The 25694-nt window shown below is 35.0% G+C and overlaps 1 protein-coding gene across 4 annotated transcripts in view; it reads right to left on the minus strand.

The window, feature by feature from the left end:
* Positions 1-25694, minus strand: part of LOC149567168 (trigger factor type chaperone family protein) — a 225029-nt gene that overhangs the window by 116003 nt on the left and 83332 nt on the right. For all 4 annotated transcript variants that reach the window (XM_089820353.1, XM_089820354.1, XM_089820351.1 and 1 more), the window contains exon 5: positions 5801-5984. In XM_089820353.1, coding sequence (XP_089676479.1) covers positions 5801-5984 — 184 coding nt within the window. The remainder of the gene's footprint in view (positions 1-5800; positions 5985-25694) is intronic.

Here is a 25694-nt window from a genome sequence, read left to right on the forward strand (position 1 = left end):
ATTTTCCATCAGGATCTTTCTATTACATTGATATGCTCTGGTTGAAATGATTATTGTGTGCATTTGCATATGTTTTGATTGAAGAAATACCATACAGAGATATAATCAATATATTTCTGAGATGGAGTATTTCTCTTATGAATGAAATCAAAGACAGAAAAGCATAACAACTTAAGATACTATGGGCCGTGAATCAGCATAAAGCATGGCAAAGGATTAAGTGCTCATGAAACCAGCAACTATATCATACATCTCCCAAGTAAAAAGGATCTTAATAATTCATCCTCTTCTAAGGTAAACTCTAAATACCTAGGATCTTCCGGGTCTCTAATAAGAGCTAAGCTGATTTCTGTATAAAACTCATCACGCTTCAGGTGTCGTAAAATCTGATCCCTTAACCTAAAGTTTACAATAGTTATCACTAAGATGTGTCTTCTCTGGCTTAGAGCATCTGCCACCTTGTTTTCCTTACCTTTAATATAACTTATGTCGAGCTCATGATATGCTAAAAATTCTAGCCACCTCATTTGTCTAGCATTAAGATTTGGTTCAGTGAAAATATACTTCAACCTATGATGATCAAATCTAAACTCAAAAGGTTTTCCGATTAAGTAATGTCTCCACATTTGCAAAGCATGCACAATTGTTGCTAATTCAAGATCATGGGATGCATAATTTTGTTCATAGTTTTTCAATTTCCTAGATTCATAAGCAATAACCTGTTCATCCTACATTAACACACCCCCTAATCATTCTCCAGATGCATCTGTTATAACTACAAACTGCTTTTGTGGATCATGTACCCTTAGAATAGGTGTTGTAGTCAATTTTTCTTTCAAAAACTCGAAAGCTGATTGACACTTCTCTATCCAGATAAATTTCTTTCCCTTCCTCTAAAGTGAAGTGATCAAATAGGCTATCCTTGAGAAATTTCTAACAAGCTTTCTATAGAAACCTGCTAACCCCATAAAGCTCCTAACTTCGGATACATTCGTAGGTATGGATCATTCCTTAATTGCTTTTATCTTTGACGGATCCACTGCTATACCCTGAGCTGCTATAATGTGCCCTAGATACTGAATTTCTTTTTGGTAGAAAGCACACTTAGATAATTTCCCATATAGTTTGTGTTCTCTTAATCATTGCAGAACTATTTCTAAGTGTCTCTGATGTTCTTCCTCATTCTTAGAATATATTAAGATGTCATCATTAAAGACCAATACAAACTTGTCCAGACAATCCTAAAATATGTTGTTCATTAGATTCATGAAAGTTGCTAGAGCATTGGTTAACCCGAATGGCAACACTGTAAACTCGTAATGTCCATACCTAGTTCTGAATGCGGTTTTATGTATATCCTCATCCTTTATTCGAAGCTGATGGTATCCTGACCTCAAGTCAATTTTTGAAAACATTGTCGCATCCCTCATTTGATCAAAAAGATCATCTATCCTCAGCAAAGGGTATCAATTCTTGATAGTGACTTTATTGAGCATTCTATAATCTATGCATAATCTCATGGTTCCATCCTTTTTCCTTACAAACAGCACTGGGGCTCCCCATGGTGAGACACTAGGTCGGATCAACTTCTTATCTAGCATATCATGAAGTTGGATCTATAATTCCATTAATTTTGTAGTTGTCATCCTATATGGTGCCCAAGATATGGGTTCTGCTCCTAGTATCAAGTCTATGGTGAAATCAAATGCTCAGGAAGGGGGTAGTCCAGGAAGTTCTTCAGGAAACACATCTTGATAATTCTTCAAATAAGGGTATTTTTCCTCAAAGGACTCTTTTAACTTTTGTCTGATTTCCCCATCTTCATAAATGTAGTCATCTCCATAAGTGGTTGTTTTAGGTTCCCTTGTGTCTTCAATCCTAACTACAAAAATCTCACAACCCTTTCTTCCATACCTTTTAAGTTGTATTGTAGAAATCTGTTTCAATCTAATTTCATGCCTAATCCCTCTAATGCTTATAGGTCTACCCCGATCATCCACACAACTTACCGTTTTGGCGAGGCAATCTACTTTGGCCTTATGTTCACTGAGCCAATTAATTCTTATCATAATGTCGTATGACCCAAGGGGTGCTACATATAAGTTCAAATCCGTTGAAAAATTCGAGAAGTCAACCTAAGCCTCAAATAGGCATTGCTCTACCTTAGCCCTTGACTAGTTTGCATATTCGACTATCCATGGTTTTGCCATAAAACTAGATCTTTTCGGAAACCTACTTAGCAATCTAGGTGATATAAAACATTCAGATGCTCTAGTATCAATTAATATGGACACACGGTTTCCGTAGATCTTACCCGAAGTTTCAATGAGGCCTATCTGTTGTTTTTCCTGTCTATTATCTAGAGCTGCGTGAATTCTCTGCTAAAAGACTTGTTGTTGTTGTGGTAAAGGTGGTCGTTGTGGCTGGCTGACGTTGGGTTTACTGGGACATCGGTTTACATAATGATCTCCTCCACAGTTGAAACATCCTCCTGGTGGTCCTTTCTTTCATTATTCCTGTTGTTTTTACTCGTATTATAATTGCTTTTGGCATCCTTAGCTCCATTGCCCTTTAACTCTAGTTTGTTGTATTTGTAGTCCTTAAATTGCTTTTTCTGAGGCTCGGAATCAACACCCTCTGAATTCCAGGTTGTCTTCCTCTTGTTGTCTCAGATGGAATCATCCTTTCTGATCTTGTGTTCTTGCCGAACAGCCTTCTCTAGGGCCTCTTCTATGATTTGGGGAGCGAGAACATTAATAGCTCCTCCTCTCCTATTGTTCATTCCCATGATGAATTTCCTCACCTTCAAATTGGTGTCTTGCTGATAAGGTGGCATGTATTTTAGCAATCGAGTTAATTAACTTCTCCCAGTACTTATGTACTAAAATGTCTCCTTGTTTTAAGTTTTGGAAGTCTAAATGAAGCTGATAAGGAACTCAAGCAATATCGTCAAACAATTCACTTGCAACCTCGCAACTTGCTGGTTTATGTGATCAAACTGATATAAATGCTTGTTGAAGAAACCTAAGTACTCCAAAAGCTTATAAATCAAACTACAATGCATAAACTCTAACCTAGAAGCATCTCAATTTCATCTTTAACAATGCTCATATATGATTTCTAAATGCAAAACATGCACCTACAGCCAACTGATAGTTTTAGCAAACAATTGGTATGCAACCTATATGTTGATAAGAACCTCTACAGCCATTGACAATTTGTCAAATAGTTGGCATACATCTTCATGTCAAATTCAAATGAACATTACAACTATGTGAGACTTCCCAAAGATGATGTCTTATTGAAATGCAATTGCCTACACAAGTTTTCATGGAAATGCCAAGACTCTTGGCTTACAACATGACCCAACTAAAAATGCCAAAGTCTGATTACATTGTCTACCTACAGCAGCTCTATAAAATGCATATAAATGACAAGTAGATAGCATGAAATCTTCAAGGAACCTGTAGCTTGAAGTTGACTTGAGTCTCCAATGGTGAAGCAAGCATTATCTTAGAAGATGAAGACCTCATGAACCCAAATCGAGCCACCTATGCTGCTGCCCCTGTTTCTGAAGCAATGGCAGATATAAATAATATGCAGCCTCTTGGTTGCCAACAAAGCCTCCAACAAGATCACCTAGACCTCTAATATGAAGCCCCTCCACTCCTAGATGAAATTGTCCCAAGATGAAGTGTCTATGAGCAAAATCAAACCTCTCACACAAGCTGATATGAAGACAGAAATTCTAGAAATGACTGATATAAAAATCTGACCATGCAATCGAACTCCTTCATGCCAAATTTGAGGAAGACTTAACACCAAAATGTTTCCACAAAGCCCTAAATCGAATCATACAAAAACTTGGCCAACTAAGTTTTAACAATGGAGCTCAAATAGGAAGTCTGAAGTAACTTTCTCCCAGCTGCAATAATTAAAGTAATATTTCACACCCTCAAAATTGCGCACCAATTGAGAGTTTTCGTTCTCAAAGGCCAAAGACAACTGCAGAAACCCTAGGCTCCACAACCATCAAACATCAACATCAACAACGAAAAATCTGGATGGTGAGAATGAAGCCCAGGATGCCTATTTATTCTTTTTCTCCACTTTCTCCAGAAACTTCTAGAACATTATTTTATTTTATTTATTAAGCGACTTTATAAGATATTTTATAATTCAAGTCACTTTATTAAATTAATTGAATATAAAGTTACCTTTTTATATTTATTTATTTGATAACTTTATAAATAATTAACTTAATACCACTTATTTATTTAATTAAAATAATTAATTAGTCATCTTCATAAAATATTCATTATTTTGAACAACATAATTAATTAAATTAATTAAATCAAATTACCTCCAAAACGGGGACATTATAGAAAAAGAAATAACCTATTAACAGTTGATACAATGTATATTATTAACTAACTTGTTTCACATGATCAAGAATAATTCGTTAAACCAACAGTTATGATCAAATCAAAAATTAGGGCAAAATTTGGGATCTAACACTATGGGTTAAACATCCACAAGATTGTGCATTCAGTTCTGGGAAAATTTCCTCTCAATTTTCATGCAAAGTCATTGGCCATAGTTTCATGGCCATATAAATTGCACTAGCGGGCATAACTACAATGATAACAAGGGGGCATTATACTAGACTAAGTAGATAACACAGACCCTATAACATATTTTTGACAATCATCTACACATAAAATATTCATCCTACTTAATGGCATTTACATCTATATATAAATATAATAAACTAACCTAGATATCTTAAAATACTATAGCTAAAAGATGCTAAGAGAAATCAATCTTAAGGACCTATATAATTCACATCAAAAATCCAAATAAATGCTCAAGAGTGATATCTCTTGGCATCTTTCACTTGATGTATTTAAGATATCTATGCTAGTATATCTTAATGTCTATTTAAGATTCAAGGTCCCTATTTTATTTCTCTGTAGTGCAAAACTTGTTCTTACGGTCTGGTATTCATAGTAACAAGGCTCAATTCAACCTTAAGAATTTCCAATTAAGAACAAATTGTTTAAGAGGGTCACTGATAATGACAACATCCCTTCGTTTTCCCAAGCAAGCTCATTTTCACTTAAAATTAAAACCCTTAATTGATATTGTGAATATTGCAGTGGTAAATATTACATAACAGATCAAGATGGTGGAATTGTCAATGACCATAAATTATATCAAGCACCATGTTTTCATTTTGTAGATGTTCTAATTTTGCATCCTACTGCCCCTAGGGCCTAGTGTATGAAGACTTGCAGCAACAGCTTTTTCTAAATATTACATAAAATAGTAATATAGAAGTTTCTAAAACTATACACATTTTTCATTGAAATGTTTTTTTATGTCATAACCGTAATGTATTTCTCCAATTATACATATACATAAAAAGTTAAATAGAGCTTATCCCTTCTAGTTCCAAACATATTTAAAACCCCTAAATTAACTGAAGTCTTTCACCTTCTCAAACCTTGTTACAGTGCTTGCATTAGTTCTTCGAATGTAATCTACTTTTCTTGTTTCCTTTCAAATGCTTTCAGAATATCGGATTATATTGTTTCTACATAGATGTCCAAGGCTCTATTAAAATGAAGTAAAACATGAAAGCTGCCAACAGAACTTCATTTTTTCTTGTGTGAAACTTCCAGGAGTAATTCGATGTAATTTATGTATCTAAGAAGTACGCTCAGAAGACAAGAAAGTTTTCAAAAATCAAATTAGCAAAATCTTCACAACAGGTAGGTATAAATAAATAAGCACTTACCTGAGCACCTCTATCTTGAACAATTTTTAGGGATCCCAAGTCCTTGTAACGAGATCTGAATTCTGCTTCAGCAGCTGTTTCGATGGCTATGTCACTATTGACTCCGACGACAACCTTCAAGTTCTTGTATGCTCTAGGTGAAATCCATTTAACTTCAGGTGCCAAATCCACCGCAACATCATAACTTTAGCAAGAAATAGAAACCATTTAGTAATATAATTAGATTTCCTAAGTCCAAGTTCTCAGTCAAAGATGACTTAACTATAAAAGAGAGGAAATATGAGGTTAAACACCATTATGTGGATTTTAATGTCATTTAATTGCTTGATTTCCATTCAAAGGAAGCATTTCATGGAAAAACCCGCTGTAAAATGAATTGTTAACAACCAAGTAGCCATGTGTGGTCCATCATGGCAACCAACTGCAAAGAATACAACTGTCTATATTACTTCATTCTTACGTTGGCCACATGTTTAGATAGAGATTAACTGGATTCACAACTTATTTTCAATGATCACCAATGATCAGACTTGTCTTCAAAATTAGTTTTTATGCATTGAATGTGGTTGAGCATAAGGATGTCCCGCCCTACTTTCATTCCAGATTCTGCAAGCTACTATATTTCTTTTAATGACAAGAAGACAATGGTTACTAGGAGACTAAAATAATTGGGATCAAGTTATAGCCATTAATGAAGATTGGTCCCTGATGATACAGATTCATTCTTTTCGTCATCACAATCATCACAATTTTTGTTCAGTGAAATTTCAAAACTCCAAAGTTACATGGTCACATACAAGTTTTACAAGCACATCGGTGGAGAAGGGAAGTAAACCACATTATATTGCTTGGCGTGTCGCCCCACAATTGCATATGCACTTGTTTCTAACTGTATATTTAAATTGTAGACTATAGATTGCATACTTAAAAAAATATAATCTATTAGAAAGAAAAAAAATTATGCCTAGTTCAAAAGTAGACCTGTTTGAAACAGATTTCCCCATCAAATCCACAGATCACACATTCAGGAAATAAATGTCAATGCAAGGATGGAGCTGCATAATAGACTAAATAATGCTGACAATGTGAACTAAAAAAGCAACCAAACTAAAATGCCATTAGGGAAACATTGCACAACAGAGCAGTTGTTGCTAACAGAGATCAGTGGAGCACATGATCTGTGAAAATCTGAGTGGAAAATGCCTTGTAACACAAGATATAGCAGATTTTTTATTGTGTAAACCATTCATTTGCGAGAAAACCTTCAAATGTGCCAGAAAGGATGTTTTTTTCACATGATCAGCCACTAGAACACTAACAAAATAAATGATCGCACCTGACAAATAAAAACTTGTTCACAATGAACCCTAAACCATATTACAAAGGCAAGAGACTTGACATTAATAACGAAATCATGCAGATACCTCATGTTAAACAGTAAACTTCATGTCAAAACTGCTTTTATGGTCACAATAGCATCCCATGGAGTTTGGTGCCAGTCTTGCAAAGTACTCAAGAGTACTTGGTGAAAAAATCAGCACTAAAACATGCAAGTACTCAGCTCCTACAAGTGGCAAATCGAAACTACTACAGCTCAGCCCTTCAAAAACCCGTGAGTAGTCACTGACTTATATTCCAACTATGAATTTTAGAGTTATAACTTGCCATATTTATATCACAATTATGTATAAAAAATTAATAAAATCTAATCTTACGTGATATTTGTTTCATACTAATGCTTGTTTTACATTCAGAGCAAAAACTACAAGGCTATTAGATTATATTGCAGACGTAATATGTTATAGCCATTTGGTAATGTTTACTTAATACAGCCAAGCAGCCCATAAATTATATCTAAGTTACTGGCCATCACTCTATAGGTTTAATGAGAATTGATTTATTGAGTTTTTGGACTGAATGTTAAAGAGAAAAAAATTTGGTGAACATTACTGAGCATGAAACTTTGCCAGGGAATGTGAGGGCTGAAATAAGATTTAGCAGCATCCTTTGTCAAAGTTGGACAGAAGATTAGTGGAGGGAAGTCTCGTCTTCTATTTTTATACCTTTTCCTTACTCAGGCCACAATTGCAAAAATTTTGAGGTTTCAAATTACTGAATGTTTTTGGACTGAATCTTTAAGAGAGGAAATAAGATCAATTTACTGAGGTTTTGGGTGAACATTTCTCCATTCACGTTCCTGAGCACAAGACTCTAACAAGGAATAAGAGGGCTGAAATAAGATTTAATGGCATCCTTTATCAAAGTTGATGGACAAACGATTAATGAAGGGAAGTCTCATCTTTTTTTCAATATCTTGCTCTCATTCAAGCTGCAATTGCAAGGATTTTGAGGTTTCAAATTGGTACTCTTCCTTTTTTTTAACTTCGAATTCCTCTTTCAGCACATTAATTGTCTAGTGGGCTCTGGCAGGAAATCAGATAATCTTTGGAATAAGGTGAACAATTGGATCAATAGATGGCTCTCAATCATTAGCAGAAGGACTCTCTTGAAATGCTGCAGGCACTTCCTATTTATAGGTGCTTTGTGCAAAAAGCCCCTGCAATCTTTATAAGAACTTTGACGCTCTTTCCAAGCAGACCTTATAGACGGGCAATTTACTCTCTTCTATGTAAAGTTTGGTCAAATGGGATTATGTGTGTAGGTCAAAGCAGGCAATATTTAGTTGGCAGCGAGTCTTTCATCAAAACTGACCATAATAGCTTCAGGCATTTCCTTGGATAACAGGATCTCAATGAGAGGCAACAAAAGTGGATCAGAAAGCTTCAGTCTTCTGATTTTGACATCTTATACACTAAGGGTAGATAGAACGTAGTTGTTAATGCCTTTTCGCGGAGACCCCACTTCCATGCTATGACTGAGATATCTGAGGACTGCAGACCAGTGGGCATCTGGTATTATTGATCATTTACAAGGGGAGGATTTTATTGGTCCCGGGATCTAGTGTCAGGCAGGTTGTACTACAGGCTTTTCATGATTCTCTATTAGCTGGACATCTCGGGTTCTTTAAGAGATACAAACAAATTCAGGAGAGATTCAAATGGAAGGGCCTGAAGACAGATGTATAGCAGTATGTTAGAGAGTGCTTTGTTTATCCAGCTGGTTTACTGCAGCCACTTCCCTTTCCTGAGAAGAAGTGGGAATGTTTATCTATGGACTTCATTGTGGGCTTGCCGAAAGCCCAAGGAAGGGATTGCATATTTGTAGTGGTGGATCGTCTCGCCAAATATGGACACTTCCTCCCTATCACCACTACATTTTCACCAGCACAAGTAGCTGAGTTGTTCTTACACGAGATATTTATGCATTGTGAGTGACCAAGATAGCCGACTTATGAGTCACTTATGGCAGGAGGTGTTCAGGTTGTATGGGACAGAATTGACTCCAAGCACTAGTTACCACTGATAGAAGTATTGTCGTCGATGTCAAAGCTAATCAAAGAGATTGATGAATTTTGATTAATACCAATGTTATTATGAGGGAATTCTTATAAATCAGTGATCATTAGCAGCTATAAGATAGATAAGGGAGAAGATTATATACACATATAGAAGATCAGAATATTCCTCAAGTCAAAGATAAAGTTCAAGAACAATTTTCTTTGAAACAATGCAATATATATAGTGCAGCTGAGAGTGCACGTCTCTAAATTAAGAACGAACAAGTATGAAATCTTATTTTGTGGGAAGTATATAAACAAAAATGTATACCATCCTTACTATTAGTAACAAAGTTATACAGCAAGACATCTGAAATGGTCCGATGAAATGAAGACTCTTGTATATGTAAAATACAAGCAAATGATATGAAAGATGTAATTATATATCCAGGCATAGAACAATGATTTATACAGCAGCAATAATTGGTTTGACAATTTCTAATCCAATAATTGGTTAGACAGTTCGAAGGAGTATTGAAAATGAGGGAATAACATACAGAAATATGCAGTGATCTGAACAATCACAGTGTTTGGAGCAGATTGAATATGCATACATGCAGAGCATATAGATAATGTTGTTGAATAACTGTGGTCAGTATTGACGGAATTTGTTTACAAATGACTTAAGTAGCACCCACGAAACAATGATGACATGAATTATATATGGTAAGAAGTCCATGAAATGTATTAGGCAGATAGCGTTAAGAGGAGCTTGAGAAGCTAGCATATACATTGAACTGGAGCTATGTAATGGAATCATATTCTCATTTCTGCGTGATGTTAAACCATGGAAAGAAGGAAGCTTTTGAAGATAATGATTCCACTTCCAGCAACCACGCAAATACAGAAACAAATAAGAAGGTTGTCAAGTATGCCATGCCATCAGGAGTATCCAAAGATGAAATCATTATGAAATAAAAGCATAGAAGATGCAAATTGTTTTTGGAAGTCCTTGAAATCTTTTGCAGAGAAAACTACTTCTGCTTGCGTGTGAGTTGAAGAGCAAACGATATATATTTATCTATGGGCATCGAACTCGAAAATGTATGTCTCTATGAATCGCAAGACCATGTATGAAACCTCAGTACAAGAACCGTCAAGAATGAAGGAGCAACAATTACAATCTGAAAGTCTTTTTAAGAATACTGGCAAAAATAGCCCATTCGAATAAAAATTGTGAAGGAAAATCCATATACAAGAGAAAAAGTATGAAACCTTCAAAGACGATGGTATTGGCAACTAAATACAAGGAAGTGTGTAATGTCCCCACTTTAGGAGTCGACCAAGTGTGTGTGGGTTAGCCTAGTTCTACATGGTCCCGAAGGCTAACAAAGGGTTTAAAGGGATCTTAGAGTGTTTTAGACAAGTCATCTCCAGTTTGGGCCAAAATAGAGTTGATTTACTTAGTCTCAGGCATACTTACTATTTTTAGTAAGTGAGCAAGACACAAGGGAGGCTAGTTTTGGTGATTGGATTTCATACTACTCGACGAGAGCATTCCGATGAGCTATCACTAGTGCTATTCGAAGTCCGATAGCTAATATATTTTTATGCCTGAAGTATTATTAAAGTAACATTTAATTAGTTGTAAAATATTAAAGTGTTACTTTAATATTAAATTTTATGGGAATGTGTGCAAATCAAAAAGGGGTGCCTAAGGGAGACATAAGTGATTATTTTAATATGTTTTATATTGCATATCCTTTATCCCACATTGCTCATGCAAGTTGAATTGAGTCTAGGAGAAAGAATAAAAGGGAGCGTTAATGGCTTCATTCGATAGGTTGAATATGAGAAGAAAATTGATGTGTGAGTTGCAGATCCATTCTTGGCATTAGAGGATGTCTATTCTCTCTTGTGACATTTTAGACCTCATTCCCTTGGGGTTTGGCCTTTGGAATTCATTGCTATCAGCTTCATTAATAGGCAGATTGGGTGCATTTCCAGCTCCAGGCAGATTAGGTGTTTGCTCATTTCATTCCCACTTCTTGTCCGATGCTTATGCCAATCTGAAGGGATGATTTTATGAGGGTCTTGGACTGATTGAAGGCAGATTTTACTATAGCAGCACTGTAGTGCAGCACTATTCACGTCACTACAGCATGACACTATTCACATCACTGTAGCATAGCACTGTTCATATTACTGTAGCAACAAGATGGGAAGTCATTACTGGAACATTGTGTTATAATGCTGGAGTAACTAGTGAGTTGAAAAGTCTACTATGTATCTGATTTTATTAGTTTGAAAATCAATATTATTTCACAGTAGTTCAATCTTCAATTTGCATATTATTATAAATTCCTTCTTGTTCATGTTATGTGGTTTCAAATCTGTACAACAACATTAAAACAAACAAACATTTTATTTCTGGAGCCATAAAGAGGGTTTAACATTTAACAGAGAAATTAAGAGTTGGATGCAAATTATTTGACTAAATTCCTATCAGCAATTGGTTCATTTTTTGAGCATTTCTAGGGTGACCATTACAGTGGTATCAGAGCTTTAAGTCCTACCATCCTATGGAGGCCTCACAGGGAATTTGGAGCAAACGGATAGAGGGAAAAGTATTTAACGAAATGTCAAAACACTAAAATCAGAAATAAAACAGGTTAAGAATGTATGTTTGAGCATGCGACAAAGGCCATTTACTTCTACCATACTAGAGCAAGACAACAAAGATTCGGACTCACAAAGCGAGCAGTCTAGTTCATACATGTAGGTGGACATAGAATCTAATCATACAAACACAGAGGAGATATTCTTTGAACGAGACAATGGTATGGGTGACCGAGATGACAGGAATATAGGACTAGACAGAGACAAGAATGTTGGTCCAGATTTGGAGGAGGTAATGTTCAGACGGTTACTAGATATGTTAGAGGAGGGACATCATAAGAAACACGAGCAAAATAGGAGAATGGATATGATGTTGCAGCTTATGGCTAGACAGATGAGCGTCAATATTAATCCAGGTGATGCAAATGATGGAAATGGGGGCAATGATAAGAATGGAGGCCGAGGCAACAACAATGGTCCTAAGAATAACATTAACGGTAATAATGGACATGGTAACAATGGGAATGAGGCTGATAATGTTAGCCAAGTTGCACGCCCAGCTCGAACAGCGAGCTTGAGACCTCTTCTACCCACCTTTCCACCCAAAGATCTGGTTCAACCAGTAAATGTACTGCAAATTACTAAGTAACAGGATCAGTTCAGGAGGGATTGGGAAGCTAGTGGACCAGAGTTTCAGGTGGATATTTCCCTCGGAGATTATATGGACGTGAGGATCAGACACATGCCTAGAGCAGGAGAGAGGAATCAAAACTTTGAGTTGAGAGAGAAAGTTGGAAAACTTTCTTTACCTTATTATGATGCTTCAAGGAAGATGATTGCACGAGCTTGGGTGCAGAAGGTAGATACATACTTCCAACTAACTCCTTTGCCTGAGGAGGAGGCTATCAACTATGCAACTATTCATTTGGATGGTTCGGCGCATGAGTGGTGGCACCATGACATGGTATAATCAGATCACATCTTACGAGGAGTTCACTAAGAGACTCATAGAGAGATTTGAAACCAAAGATCCTAAGTTACAGTTTAAAGAGTTGGCATAACTCAAGCAGTGGGAATCAGTTGAGACATACATCAGTAAATTTCAGAGGTTAGCTGTGTTGGTAACAGATATTTCAGAGAGGAGATTAGTAGCGCTATTTATGGATGGACTCTCTGATCCCTTAAGGGGTTGGGTCAAAGGGCATGACCCGACTACATTACAGGAGGCCACTAAGAAGGCTCGTGACTTAGCAGCTTCTTTTAAGAGCAGATTTCAGCCTAGGGATTCACATATGAGGAAGGATAAGGATAAGGACAAAAAACCTTTTTACGAAGATGCACAGCCGAAAGGGGATAACAGGAAGTTGGATAATGACATCCTAAATGAGTTGAGGAGGAATAAGTTGTGTTTTCATTGTAGAGAGCCTTGGGACTTATCTCATAAGTGCCCTCTCAATGCTAAGGCAAATCAAATGGAGTATTTTTCAGCAGAGGAGTCACAGTTAGAGAGGGAGGATCAGCACTCTGATTCGGATGAGAGTAGCACTCTAAACAAGAATATCATTCCTAAGGATGATAGGTTGTTGGCACAATTGACGGGGGCTCAAAAGGCGATTACATTTAGGGTTAGGGGTACTATCCAGGGGTAGGAAGTGATCTCTCTCATTCACACCAGGGCTACACATAACTTCATAGATGCACGAATGGTAGCCACGAGAGGTTTATAGACTAAGGAACATGTTGGTGTAGAGTCATGGTAGCTAATGGTGACAAATTATTATGCACTCGAAAGATATCTAATCTTCACATCAAGTTTGGAGATGGCTATGAGTTGGAGGATGAGTTCTATATAGTAGACATGGGAGACTATGATGTCATCCTCGGCATGACATGGACAGCCTCGGTAGTTGAGTTCACACTCAACCTAGCAAAATTGTAGATGAGATTTCAGCATGAGGGAAGAATTGTTGTACTTAGACGACTTTTGGATGGGAGTTGCAAAGTAGTCTTCCCAAGGAGAATGCATAGACTTTTTCGGCATAACGACATAGAGTGGGCAGCAGAATGTTTCATTATGCCAGCTCCACAAGAGCCACTAGTAAAGAGTCATCCACTAGATATCCAAGAGATACTTGAAAAGCATGCCAAAGTATTTGATGATATCCCAGACGAGGTTCCTCCTGATAGGGGAATAGAGCATGTTATTGAGCTTGAGGAAGGAGCCAAACTGGTCATGATTACCCCCTATCATCATCCAAATAAACCCAAGGATGAGATAGAGAAGGCAATTAAGGAGCTATTGGAGATGGGGCACATCAGGTCTAGCAAAAACCCTTTTGCTTCAGCAACAGTTCTACTAAAGAAGGATGGGATGATGCGCATGTGCATCGATCACAGGGCACTGAATAAGAAAACAATTAAAAACAAGTATCCCATTCCTAGGATTGATAAGTTGATTGATGAGTTGCACGATGCAAGCTTCTTCACCAAAATCAATTTACGATCTGAATACCACCAAATTAGGATGAGAGCAGAGGACATCGAGAAGACAACCTTCCAGTGTCACTATGGCCACTACGAGTTTATGGTTATACCATCTGGGCTAACCAATTCACTTGCCACATTTCAGAGTTGTATGAACCAGGTGTTCATGGGGCAATTGACGAGATTCGTCTTGGTCTTCTTTGATGACATCTTGGTCTGACCTAGGAGGAGCACTTGCAACATCTGGAGGTGTTATCTATTCTAGATAGAGAGTCATTGTATGCCAAGGAATCAAAATGCGAGTTTGGCGTAACTGAGCTCCTTTACCTTGGGCATATCATTAGTGTCGATGGTGTTCGAGTTGATCCTGAAAAGATTAGAGCTATTGTGGATTGGCCTACTTCCACAAACCTCACACAAGTTAAGGAGTTCTTTGTTTTATGTGGTTTTTACAGAAGGTTCATTAGGGGATTCTCACAGATTGCTGCACCTTTGAAAAATCTTACAAAGAAAAGAGCCTTCACATGGACAGAAGTAGCGCAAAGATGTTTTGACCACTTCAAGCAGGTGATGTCATATTGTCTAGTTCTAACTCTACTTGATTTCACGAAGCCATTTGAGCTTCAATGTGATGCTTTAGGAGACAGGATAGGAGCAATATTGGTAGAGGAGAGACACCCCATTGCATTCGAGAGTAGGAAGCTCCAAGGAGTTGAGAGGAGTTATTCTATCTACGATAGGGAAATGTTGGCCATAATGCATGCATTGGCCAAATTCCGATCATATTTGGTAGGTGGGCATTTTGTGATAAAAAATAATCGCAAGAGTATTAAATACTTCATGAGCCAGCGTGATCTTAATGACCGACCGACTTTGATATAGAGTTTGTCAAAGGCAAGAAAAATGTGGTGGTTGATGCTTTATCTCGCAAAATTCACTTATGTGCTCTAACAGAGGTTTCAGGAGATTGGAGAGATCAAATTGCAGTGCATTATGCAGGAGATGATTGGGTTTCTGGGATAGTGGCGGGCACCATTCAAGATGACAGATATGCATTGTTGGATGAGTTGATCAGATTTTAGGATAGGGTTTATTTGATCCTTACATCATAGTTTAGAGAGGAGATTTTGAGGGCATTTCACGATGCACCTACAGCTGGGCAGCCAAGGGCCTTCAAGACCTATACGCATATCCAAGGGCAGTTCTCATGTAGAGGGCTCAAGGATGATGTTCAGAGGTATGTCAAGTAGTGTGTTGTTTGTCAGCAAAATGAGGGAGAGCACACATTTCCTGTAGGTTTACTACAACCCTTGCCCATTCCGGATAGGAGATGGGAAAGTATTTCCATGGACTTCATCATTGGTTTACCAGGTGTGCAGGGAAGAGATTGTATTTATGTGGTGGTACTGTGGTAGACAAATTGACAAAGTTTTCTCACTTCTTTACTATTCCTTATACTTATACAGTAGCTCAAGTGGCAGATTTATTCTTCAAAGAGGTTTTTAAGTTGCATGGGATACCGAGATTTATTTTTAGCGACAAGGATAGCAAGTTCATGAGCGCCTTTTGGCAGAGTTGTTCAAGCTGTGTGGTTCAGATCTTACACAATATGAGTTACCACCCTCAAACAAATAAGAAGACAAAGATAGTAAATAAATGAGTGGAAGGCTACTTGCGAAACTATGTGACTGTGCAGTAGAGAGCGTGGGTCAAGTGGTTATACATGGGGGAGTATTGTTACAATACCACATATCACATGACCATCAGGATGACTCCATTTATGGCATTGTATGGATATGAAGCACCTGCTTTATGGATTTAGTTTTGAGGAATAGTCGAGTGCCCAAAGGCAAAGACCTATTGCAGGATAGTCAAGAATCTTGAGAGCACTTAAGGAGACCATACAACAGGCTCAAAATCAGCAGAAATTGTCTGCTGATCAGCATAAGGTAGAGCGCAGTTTCGAGGTAGGGAATATGGTGCAGTTGAGGCTACAGCCATATAGGTAGTCATCGCTCAAGAGGAGCAGAGCAAAAAAATTGAAGCCTAGATTTTATGCTCCCTATAGGGTGATTCGCAGAGTAGGCGAAGTCGCCTATGAGGTTGAGCTTCCAAAGGGTAGTCAAGTGCACAATGTATTTCATGCGTCGAGGCTTAATAAAACCATTGGTCATGGTGTAGTTACTTCTACAGATTTACCCCCTTTGGACGAGGAAGGGAAGCTTGTTTTAGTACCTGAGGCGATTCTAGACACCTGAGAGAGGAAACTCATAACCAAAATAGTGAAGGAGTATTTGGTTAGATGGAAAGACCTGCCGGAGGAGGATGCTACATGGGAGAGTGAGCAGGTTATTCAGCAAGCTAGACTGAGATTGCTTGAGGACAAGCAATTTCAAGGGGGACGGGCTGTAATGTCCCTACTTTAGCAATCGACCAAGTGTGTGTGTGCTAGCCTAGTTCTATATGGTCTCGAGGGCTAACGAAGGGTTTAAAGGGATCTTAGAGTGTTTTAGCCTAGTCATCTCCAATTTGGGCCAAAACGGAGTTAATTTACTTAGTCTCACTCATACTTACTATTTTTAGTAAGTCAGCAGGACACAAGGGAGGCTAATTTTGGTGATTGAATTTGATACCACTTGGCGAGACCTTTTCGACGAGCTATCACTCATGCTATTTGAAGTCTAATAGCTAATATATTTTTATGCATGAAGTATTATTAAAGTAACATTTAATTTAGCTGTAAAATATTAAAGTGTTACTTTAATATTAAATTTTATGGGAACGTGTGCAAATCAAAAAGGGGCACCTAAGGGAGACATAAGTGATTAACTTAATATGTTTTATATTGCACATCTTTTATCCTACATTGCCCATGTGAGTTGAATCGACTCTTGGAGAAAGAATAAAAGGGAGCATTAGTGGCTTCATTCGGCAGGTTGAATATGAGAAGAAAATTGATGTGTGAGTTGCAGATCCATTTTTCGCGTTAGAGGACATCTATCCTCTCTTGTGACATTCTAAACGTCATTCCCTTGGGGTTTGGCCTTTGGAATTCATTACTATCACCTTCATTAACAGACAGATTAGGTGCATTTCTAGCTACAAGCGGATTGGGTGTTCGCTCATATCATTCTCGCTTCTTGTCCAATGCTTATGCCATTCTGAAGGGATGATTTTATGAGGGTCTTGGACTAATTGAAGGCAGATTTTACTATAGCAGCACTATTCATGTTACTGCAGCGTGACACTATTCACTTCACTGTAGCATGGCAGTATTCATGTTACTGTAGTAGCAAGATGGGAAGTCATTACTGGAACATTGTGTTAAAATGCTAGAGCAATTAGTGAGTTGAAAAGTCTTCTGTGTATCTGATTTTATTAGTTTGAAAATCAATATTATTTCAGCAATAGTTCAATCTTCAGTTTGCATATTATTATAAATTCTTTCTTGTTCATGTTAAGTGGTTTCAAATATATGCCAAGACATTAAAACAAACAAACATTTTATTTCCAAAGCCATAAAGAGGGTTTAACATTTAACGAAGAAATGAAGAATTGGATGCAAATTATTTGACTAAATTCCTATTAGCTGTTGGTTCAGTTTTTGGGCATTTTAAGGGTGCCCATTACAAAGCGTCAGGTTACAATATTACATTTGTCAAATATTTGAAGGTTACCATGCATATGCTTTCAGTGGCTAAAGGAAGCTTGTATATAAGAAACTTTTATACAGAGTTGTCAGCAATAAGAAATATCGTAGCTATGGAGAAAACTCTATCAAGTCACAATTGACTTCAGCATAGAGTTTGAATGTGAGAAAAATTGTTGAGGAAGAGATAGTGTCTAATTGAAGGCAGGAATATATTAAGTCACCCATCAAAGCAACGGTCTCGAGATAAGTTTAGTTTAACTAAGTTTAACAACAATTTACCAACAGGTGCGATTAAATTCAAATTATAATAAAAGAAAAATAAATATATTTTAATGAAAAGACATCTTTTAAAAGATATGGCCTTGTAAAACAAGAAGGTATAAACAAGGGCAGAAATCATTTGGAAAAAAAAAGTTAGCAGATTGAATAAGGATATGGAATATATATATATGTGAAGTAAAAGAAGCAGCATAGTAAAAAATGTGATTCAGCAGTTGAACAGATGTGGAACGTTTCAAGAGAAGAGAATAAGTAAGAGGTGAATAAAAAGATGAAATAAAAGTGAAGTTAAATATAAAATAAATATATAAAGAAAGAAAAAGAGATGTCAAGAATAAGAAGTGAATTAGAAGAAAAGGAGGAAAGTAATAAAATATATATAATAAGATTTTTATCTAATTTATATATTTATCTCATAGAATGATACAATATAGAAATATAAAAAGGAGAATAAGAAAAGTTAATAAGTAATAATCAGATCTATAATCTGATATATATATATTAGTTGATCAAAAGACTCCAAGAAGGGTGTGTGCTGACTTTAAGTAAAAGATAAGGGTGTATACAAGTGTATATAAGGGTGTAATCAACTAATATATATATATATATTAGCTGATTTGGAAAAAAAAAGTAGGTTAAAGGAATGATTCAGTGGTATCTGGAGCCCTAATTGATTCAATGGTAACTGGAGCCCTAATTAAATCAATGGTATCTAGTGCCCTAAATGATCCAGTGGTAATTGAAAGCCCTAAATGATACCATGGTATCTGAAGCCCTAAATGATCCAATGGTACTTGATGCCCTAATTGATACAGTGGTATTTGATGCCCTAATTTTAAATATAGTGGTACTTAATTGTAAACATCATTTGATTTTGAGACAGCGGTTTTAGATCGTAGTCGTCATGTAAAATTGTTATAGTGGTATTTTGTGGACTAGCCCGAGTGGTTGCAGAAGAATCCCTAGTTTTGATTTCGATCTCAAATTTCATGGTATGTGGATTTTAATTTCTATAGTAAAATCATTGATATTGTTTAAGTTCTTAGTTAAGAAAATTTTGTTTAACTGATTTTTAACCATAATTCCCTTTCATATGAATGAGACTGATTTCACTGTCTTACTATGAAAAAGAAGTAATAACTGTATTTATTTGAGTATGTTAGTTGTTAATTAAGACCCGAGAAAACGAGATGTTACACTCTCTTCATAATTATGTGTTAGTGTAGTAGTAAGCTTGGGTGAAGTGGATTTGTTTTTGTGACTATTTCTATAATTCCATTCACCATATGTCTATTCAGATGACTCCTTCCAAAGCCCTATATGGATATGATCCTCCAAGTTTCATGGATTTGTTGCTCAGCAACAATAGGGTGCCTAGGGCAGGTGATATATGCAAGATAGTTAAAATATCATGAGGACTCTAAAAGACAATATTTAGAGGGAATAGAATCAGCAAAAGCAATATGTTGATCAGCAAAGAGTTTCTCACCCTTTCCAGGTTCGTAATATGATATATATGATGTTCCACTACGCGGAAGAGAGGGGCTAAGAAGCTAAAGCCTCGTTATTATGGACCCTTCCGTGTGGTTAGACAAGGGGGGTGGCTTATGAGCTTGATTTTCTAGTGGACAGCAAAGTACACAATGTATTCCATGTCTCATGCCTCAAGAAGGCATTGGATAGTCATGTTGTACCATCTTTTGTTTTTCCACCCCTAGATGATGAGGGCAAATTAGATCTAATCATTGAGGCTATATTGGATGCTAGTGAACAACATCTGCGTAGGCAGGTCATTACAAAGTGTTTGGTTCAATGATAATACCTGTTGAGGATGCTACATGGGAGTTGGGGAATATTGTTCAACATCCAAGATAGCAATTAGTTGAGGACAAGCAATCATGGGGAGGGAGGACTATGGTGTCCCTTTTCTAGTAGGCTTCAAGAGCTTGGTTATGTTAGCTCATCATTGCAACCCTCATAAGCTAACTAGATTTGAGGGTCTCTGGTGAACGACTTACTATTAATAGTAAGTCAGGAGAGTTAGTTTCCTCTTTTAGCAGTGCACTATGGTGATGCCTTGGGTCTGGCTATTTCAGTATTCGGGTGGAATCTTGACAATTACTTGGCTAAGAGCATAATAAAAGTTGTTAGCCAATAGCCTATTATAGGAGAGACTTTGGATGGAAAAAGGATGTCGCATACCGCTTATTGTTCTGGCATCAAAAACCTTACCAGATATTCTTTGGAAAATGAAAGTAAAGTTTGCTAGAAGGTGCATGGAGATGGAAACATCTCATCTCACGATCATTAATTCCGAAAAAAGAAATGAAAGATAGAACATGAGTGTAACATGTCAATTTCAATAGTATTTAATCAAATATCCATTTAACACTATCGAATAAATTAATAAGGAAAATCAAAGATAAAATGTTAGCACCGGTGCCTACAATCCCTATGACACGTAACGTAAATACAGGTGCATGGCATCTAGATGAAACGACTCAAGGAGCTACAAATCTGGCAGCAGTGGAACTCATAACTATAAGCATGTGGAGGATGATGTTTGGCTCTCGTTATTTAGTATAAGGCTAAGCAAAATCTTAATAAATAATATTCTATGGAAAAACTGTAGTAGATTAAAATCCTTTAATAGTTGTGTTAACTCTTAGTCAGTCATCATTCACCAGATTATAATTACAATGTTTCGTTGCACAGCGGTGGTAATTAGACAACATATTAAAAGTGGCAACTAAGAAAATTCCATAGTCAAAACCATAGTTTAAAAACTTGATATCGGCAATATCTCAGCGAACCCAAATTTTTTAAGAAACTCAAAATCGGCAAAAACTCGACAATTAATTTGGCAATAAACCAGCATTTTTATTGAACAATTTAAAATATACAATTTCTTTAAATATTCTTAAAAACTCATACATACACACCAAATTATTTGAATCTAATAAATCTATATTTATTGATAATAGATCATTCATAAGAAATATCTGACATTCATATATTCATGAAATATAAAGTATATAAATTTATAAATAATAAATAATAAATATATTATAAACTAAACTTTATATAAAATATTTATTTATAATTTTTTATAGTTATCTAGTAAAATATTATAAAATAGATAAAATTATAATTATAATTTATAAATACTGGTAATTATAAATTGATAAAATTGATAACTATTAATAATTATAAAATTGATAGTTATAACAAGTATTATACAGTTTGAACTTTGCATTTTAATTGGATAAAGTAAAAATAAAATAAACATAAAAATAATAATGTGTCATGTTACAATAACAAACATAGAATAAAATTTTAATTTATAAAATGGATACACACTATAGTATCGATGCACTCAACTAAGGATTATCGGATCATCTTTGGTCTTGGTAATTTATTATTTTTATCAATGCTAAACCTAAACGGCCATCCCCAAATCGCAGAGCAAAAACTGTCGCACCTGTCGCCCATCGCCTAGCCGCCACCGTTTTTGGTGATTAAAAGTTTAAAACATTACAAAATGAAAATGCATCTATCGGGTCCTAATTAAAACATTACTATTTTTCAAACATTTTTCCAAGGTTGACTATTCCGCGATTTTTCACCCCTAAAATCGCACATTTTGGCATTTTATTGGGCAAATATCGCAGTGTGTAATTGGATAACTTTGGCTCCAATTTTTTGGACGTTTAAATCGGTAGCACCATGGTTGCGCAATATATTACAATTTTTCCAATTAAAAGCAGCTTTTTCGAAATATGGTCAAAACCATGGCAAATTATGCAATTTCACTCAGTAGTTTAAATCGTTTTATTTAACTGTGATGATCGTCAGTGCCTTCCTACCAGAATGTTTGCCTTCATTAACTTTAAAGAATAGTATTATTATTAGAAAAAAATAGATTTTTATAATAACTAATAATTAATTATTTAACTTTTGGGTAAGTACACAAAGATGAGTCTCAATTCCGCAGAAGTCTGCAGATTGAGATCATGCTCTTCTAGAAATGGGCAGCCGTTTTTAAAAAACAAGTAACCGTATTAGGCTCGGATGCCCGATCCGAATTTCTAAAAATGGGCACCCATTTCTTTTAAAATCGGATCAAGCACCCATTTTTTAAAAATCAGATACCCGTTTTCGAAAAAAAAAAAAAAGAATTTTTTAATTTAGGGTACCCATTTTTCAAAAATCGGATACCCATTTTTTATTTTTTAAAAATGGGTGCCGATTTTTAAAAAATTCAATTTTTATTTGGGGGGATTTAAAATGTGTTTTAAATATTGAATACTTTTTCAAAATGGGTACCCGTTTCCTACAACATGGGGCGAGATGTTTTTCTCTCGCCTCGGACTTCAATTCGAATAGGCTTGGTGCCTTGACCTCTCAAGATTTAGCTAAAGCATTGAATTGACAAATTCAGGCCTTGCCATAATTTTTAGAGGTCTTCCCAATCAAATTTTTTTATGAAACAAAAACCCATTAGTGTTCTCACTATGTTGATTTCAGAAATATAAATTTTATACTATTATGATTTTATTTACTATTTTTACATTATTTTTTATCAAAGGTGGTATCTAAACGTAAAATGGCAAGGTTCACTAAAATTTCAATAACTTTTTTATTTTATGGTTTTTCTTAAATTGATTTATATGTAATCAATCTACATACAATTCTTTTGAAAAAAAAAACAATTTTGAAAAAAGTGAAATGTTGATCAAATTATGGTGTCCGTACACGAGAGGTTTTAAAATTTACTTTTATAGCCAATTAAAAATTAATATTAATAAAATTATTCAATTAAAAATTAAGAAAAAATATTTTCATTAATCTTTGGTGTGTTAGGTAACTTCTTTTTATAAAATTTACAAAAATTCCTTTATTTATGTCAAATTATGGTGTCCATACATGAGTATGGTATGGTCCTGAAACAGGCATTTTGAAAAAGTAGTTTTTAAAGATCCATACCAGAAATAAAATCTATCATATGGGCACACAAAAAAGTTACATATTCAGAAAGTAAATTCCGAGCACTACAATCTTTATTTGTAGTTTTTTTATATTCAATCTCTACATGCATCAAATTTTGACATCAATTGACAAGAAATTTAAAAAATAAGAAAAATACTTCCACTTTTTGCCCAAAAGTGAGACCCAACTTCTTGCACTTACCCTTTTGAAATTTAAAAACTGAAAAAAATGAATAATGTTATTTGTTGGAGCTTCAATTTTATAAAATAATAAATATAAATATTGTAAAGTGTGTTTAATATTCAATATATCTTATAAGATTTCAATTATGAAAATTGTATTACTAATTTAAAATAGTTAAATAATAATAATTTGATAAATTAATTTTTTGATTTTTTGATTTAATTTTTGAGAACTATTTAGATGTGTCAATAAAATTAAATAAATATTTTAAATAATTAATTATTTGAAAATAGTAATTAATAGTTATAAGCTTAAGATTGAATATATGACTACTACTATTTAAAGATAAGCCAACACGTAATTAGTTAGTTCTAAACGTCAAGAATAGATTGTACATAGATTTAATAATACCATACTCCTTATCCACCATTTGGAAAAAAAACAAAAAAAAACTATATTAGTATATTACAATTTTCGGGAATAAATCAGTTTAAATGTTAAGTTTTTCAGTTAATGTTGGAAATCTGATGATGAGAAAGGTTTGTAAGATATATATTGAAATTATTCTTTTCTAGAAGTTTTAAAACATCCAAATAAATCTAATAGATTTATTTAACTAAATATGAATTTATAAGTAACTTAAATTAAGGTCAAGAAAGGAGCTCTAGAAAAAAATATTATATGGAGAAGACTAAAAAGAAGGGAAAGAAGAAAAGGAAGGTGAAGGAGGAGGAGAAGAAGGTGGGAGGGAAGCACAATAAGGGTAAAGAGAAGGAGAAAAAGAAGAAAAGAGGAGAGGATAATGGAGAAGAGGAGGAGATAGAAGGAAAAAGCAAAAGCGGAAGGAGAATAAGAATATACTTGGTTTTCACCCTTTTCATAATTTGAAATATTAAATGAAAATATAATTGTATGATTTAGAATAATAATACATATATAACTAAAAACATAATTGGATTTTTTTTGCAAGCAATCTATGTGAAAGTACAAATAATAATTGAATTTTTAGCTATTTTATTCAAACCATAGTTTAGGTAAAGGTGCAATTAAATATAATTATAAACAATTAAGAATACATATAATGGAATACCATATTTTGGTAGGTAGATATTGGACCTTTCTTTTACTAAACTCTTCACATGTTATTTCACATCCCTTATAGAACTTGGTTTTGCAGTACACTCTCTCACATGGATAGGACTCAACAATACTACCACCCATCAATATGCTTAAGTAGCTTTTGTTGCATTTTATGCATCAAAAATGTTAAAGTACCTTTTGTTGCACTTTTTGGGACTTCAACTTCTGCATTAGAATTTTAGGTTTTTCATGATAAAAAAATTTGGATGGAATCATCAAATTCTATTACATGTCACATGTTAACTCATCACAATAAATCTTTTGGTTGTTTGTTTCTACATTTTCTACTAAGGTTGTATGTATATCCATATTGATGTGCTAAGACTTCTAAGATGAAATGATAATGTGTTTTGGTTTAAATGAAGAATTGGGAAAGTGGAAGCCTTCTTAATATTAAGTATCCATTTTGGTAGCCATTTGCTCATTAATGAAAATAACTTTTATAATTTTTAAGTTGTGATAATTGTATGGAATATACCTCTACCTAAGTATTTCAAAATATAACCAATATAATATATCTCTCATGCTATTTGTTGTCTTATATTATAAAATATTTCATAATACAAAAACATTGTGTACAACTTTCCTATTAATTCATTTTCAGTTATTTTTTGGCTCTTTTGTTTATTGTAAAATTAGTTTCAAACAACACATACTTTTATTTGTTAGAATTCTTCCAATATCTAGCATATTAGGTAAGGTATATTATTCATTGGCAAAACCATTGCATTTCCTTTGGTGAAAATGCTGGTTTATTAAGTTTTATTTAATTAAATAACTTTATGAGTTAAGTCAAGTAATTATTATAATACTTGATACAATTATATTATTAAAAGAACTTATTTGGCGAATTTGAAGTTTGAGGGTTTAAGCTGAAGAAATTGTGAATTTGTTTCAGAGTTAGTTAGCACTTTGAATTGGTTTCAAATGCCAATGAATTGTGTTGTCTTCTACTGATTGGGATTGAGTTGCTGAATCGATCCATACTAGAAGACTAAGATGACAGCTGAAGACAGGTTTGAGAAAGAACAGCTGAGAGTCAGGGAATTCTGAGGTGTTGGGAAGGTATTTTGGCATCTGTTAGTGTATGTGCAGAGAACACAGGCCTAGGGAAAGGATGCAATCAATATTAAGGGCAAACACTAGTAGAT

Source organism: Cupressus sempervirens, chromosome 3 (assembly GCF_028749045.1).
Source record: "Cupressus sempervirens isolate cs-2001-9-10 chromosome 3, ASM2874904v1, whole genome shotgun sequence".
Lineage (NCBI taxonomy): Eukaryota > Viridiplantae > Streptophyta > Pinopsida > Cupressales > Cupressaceae > Cupressus > Cupressus sempervirens.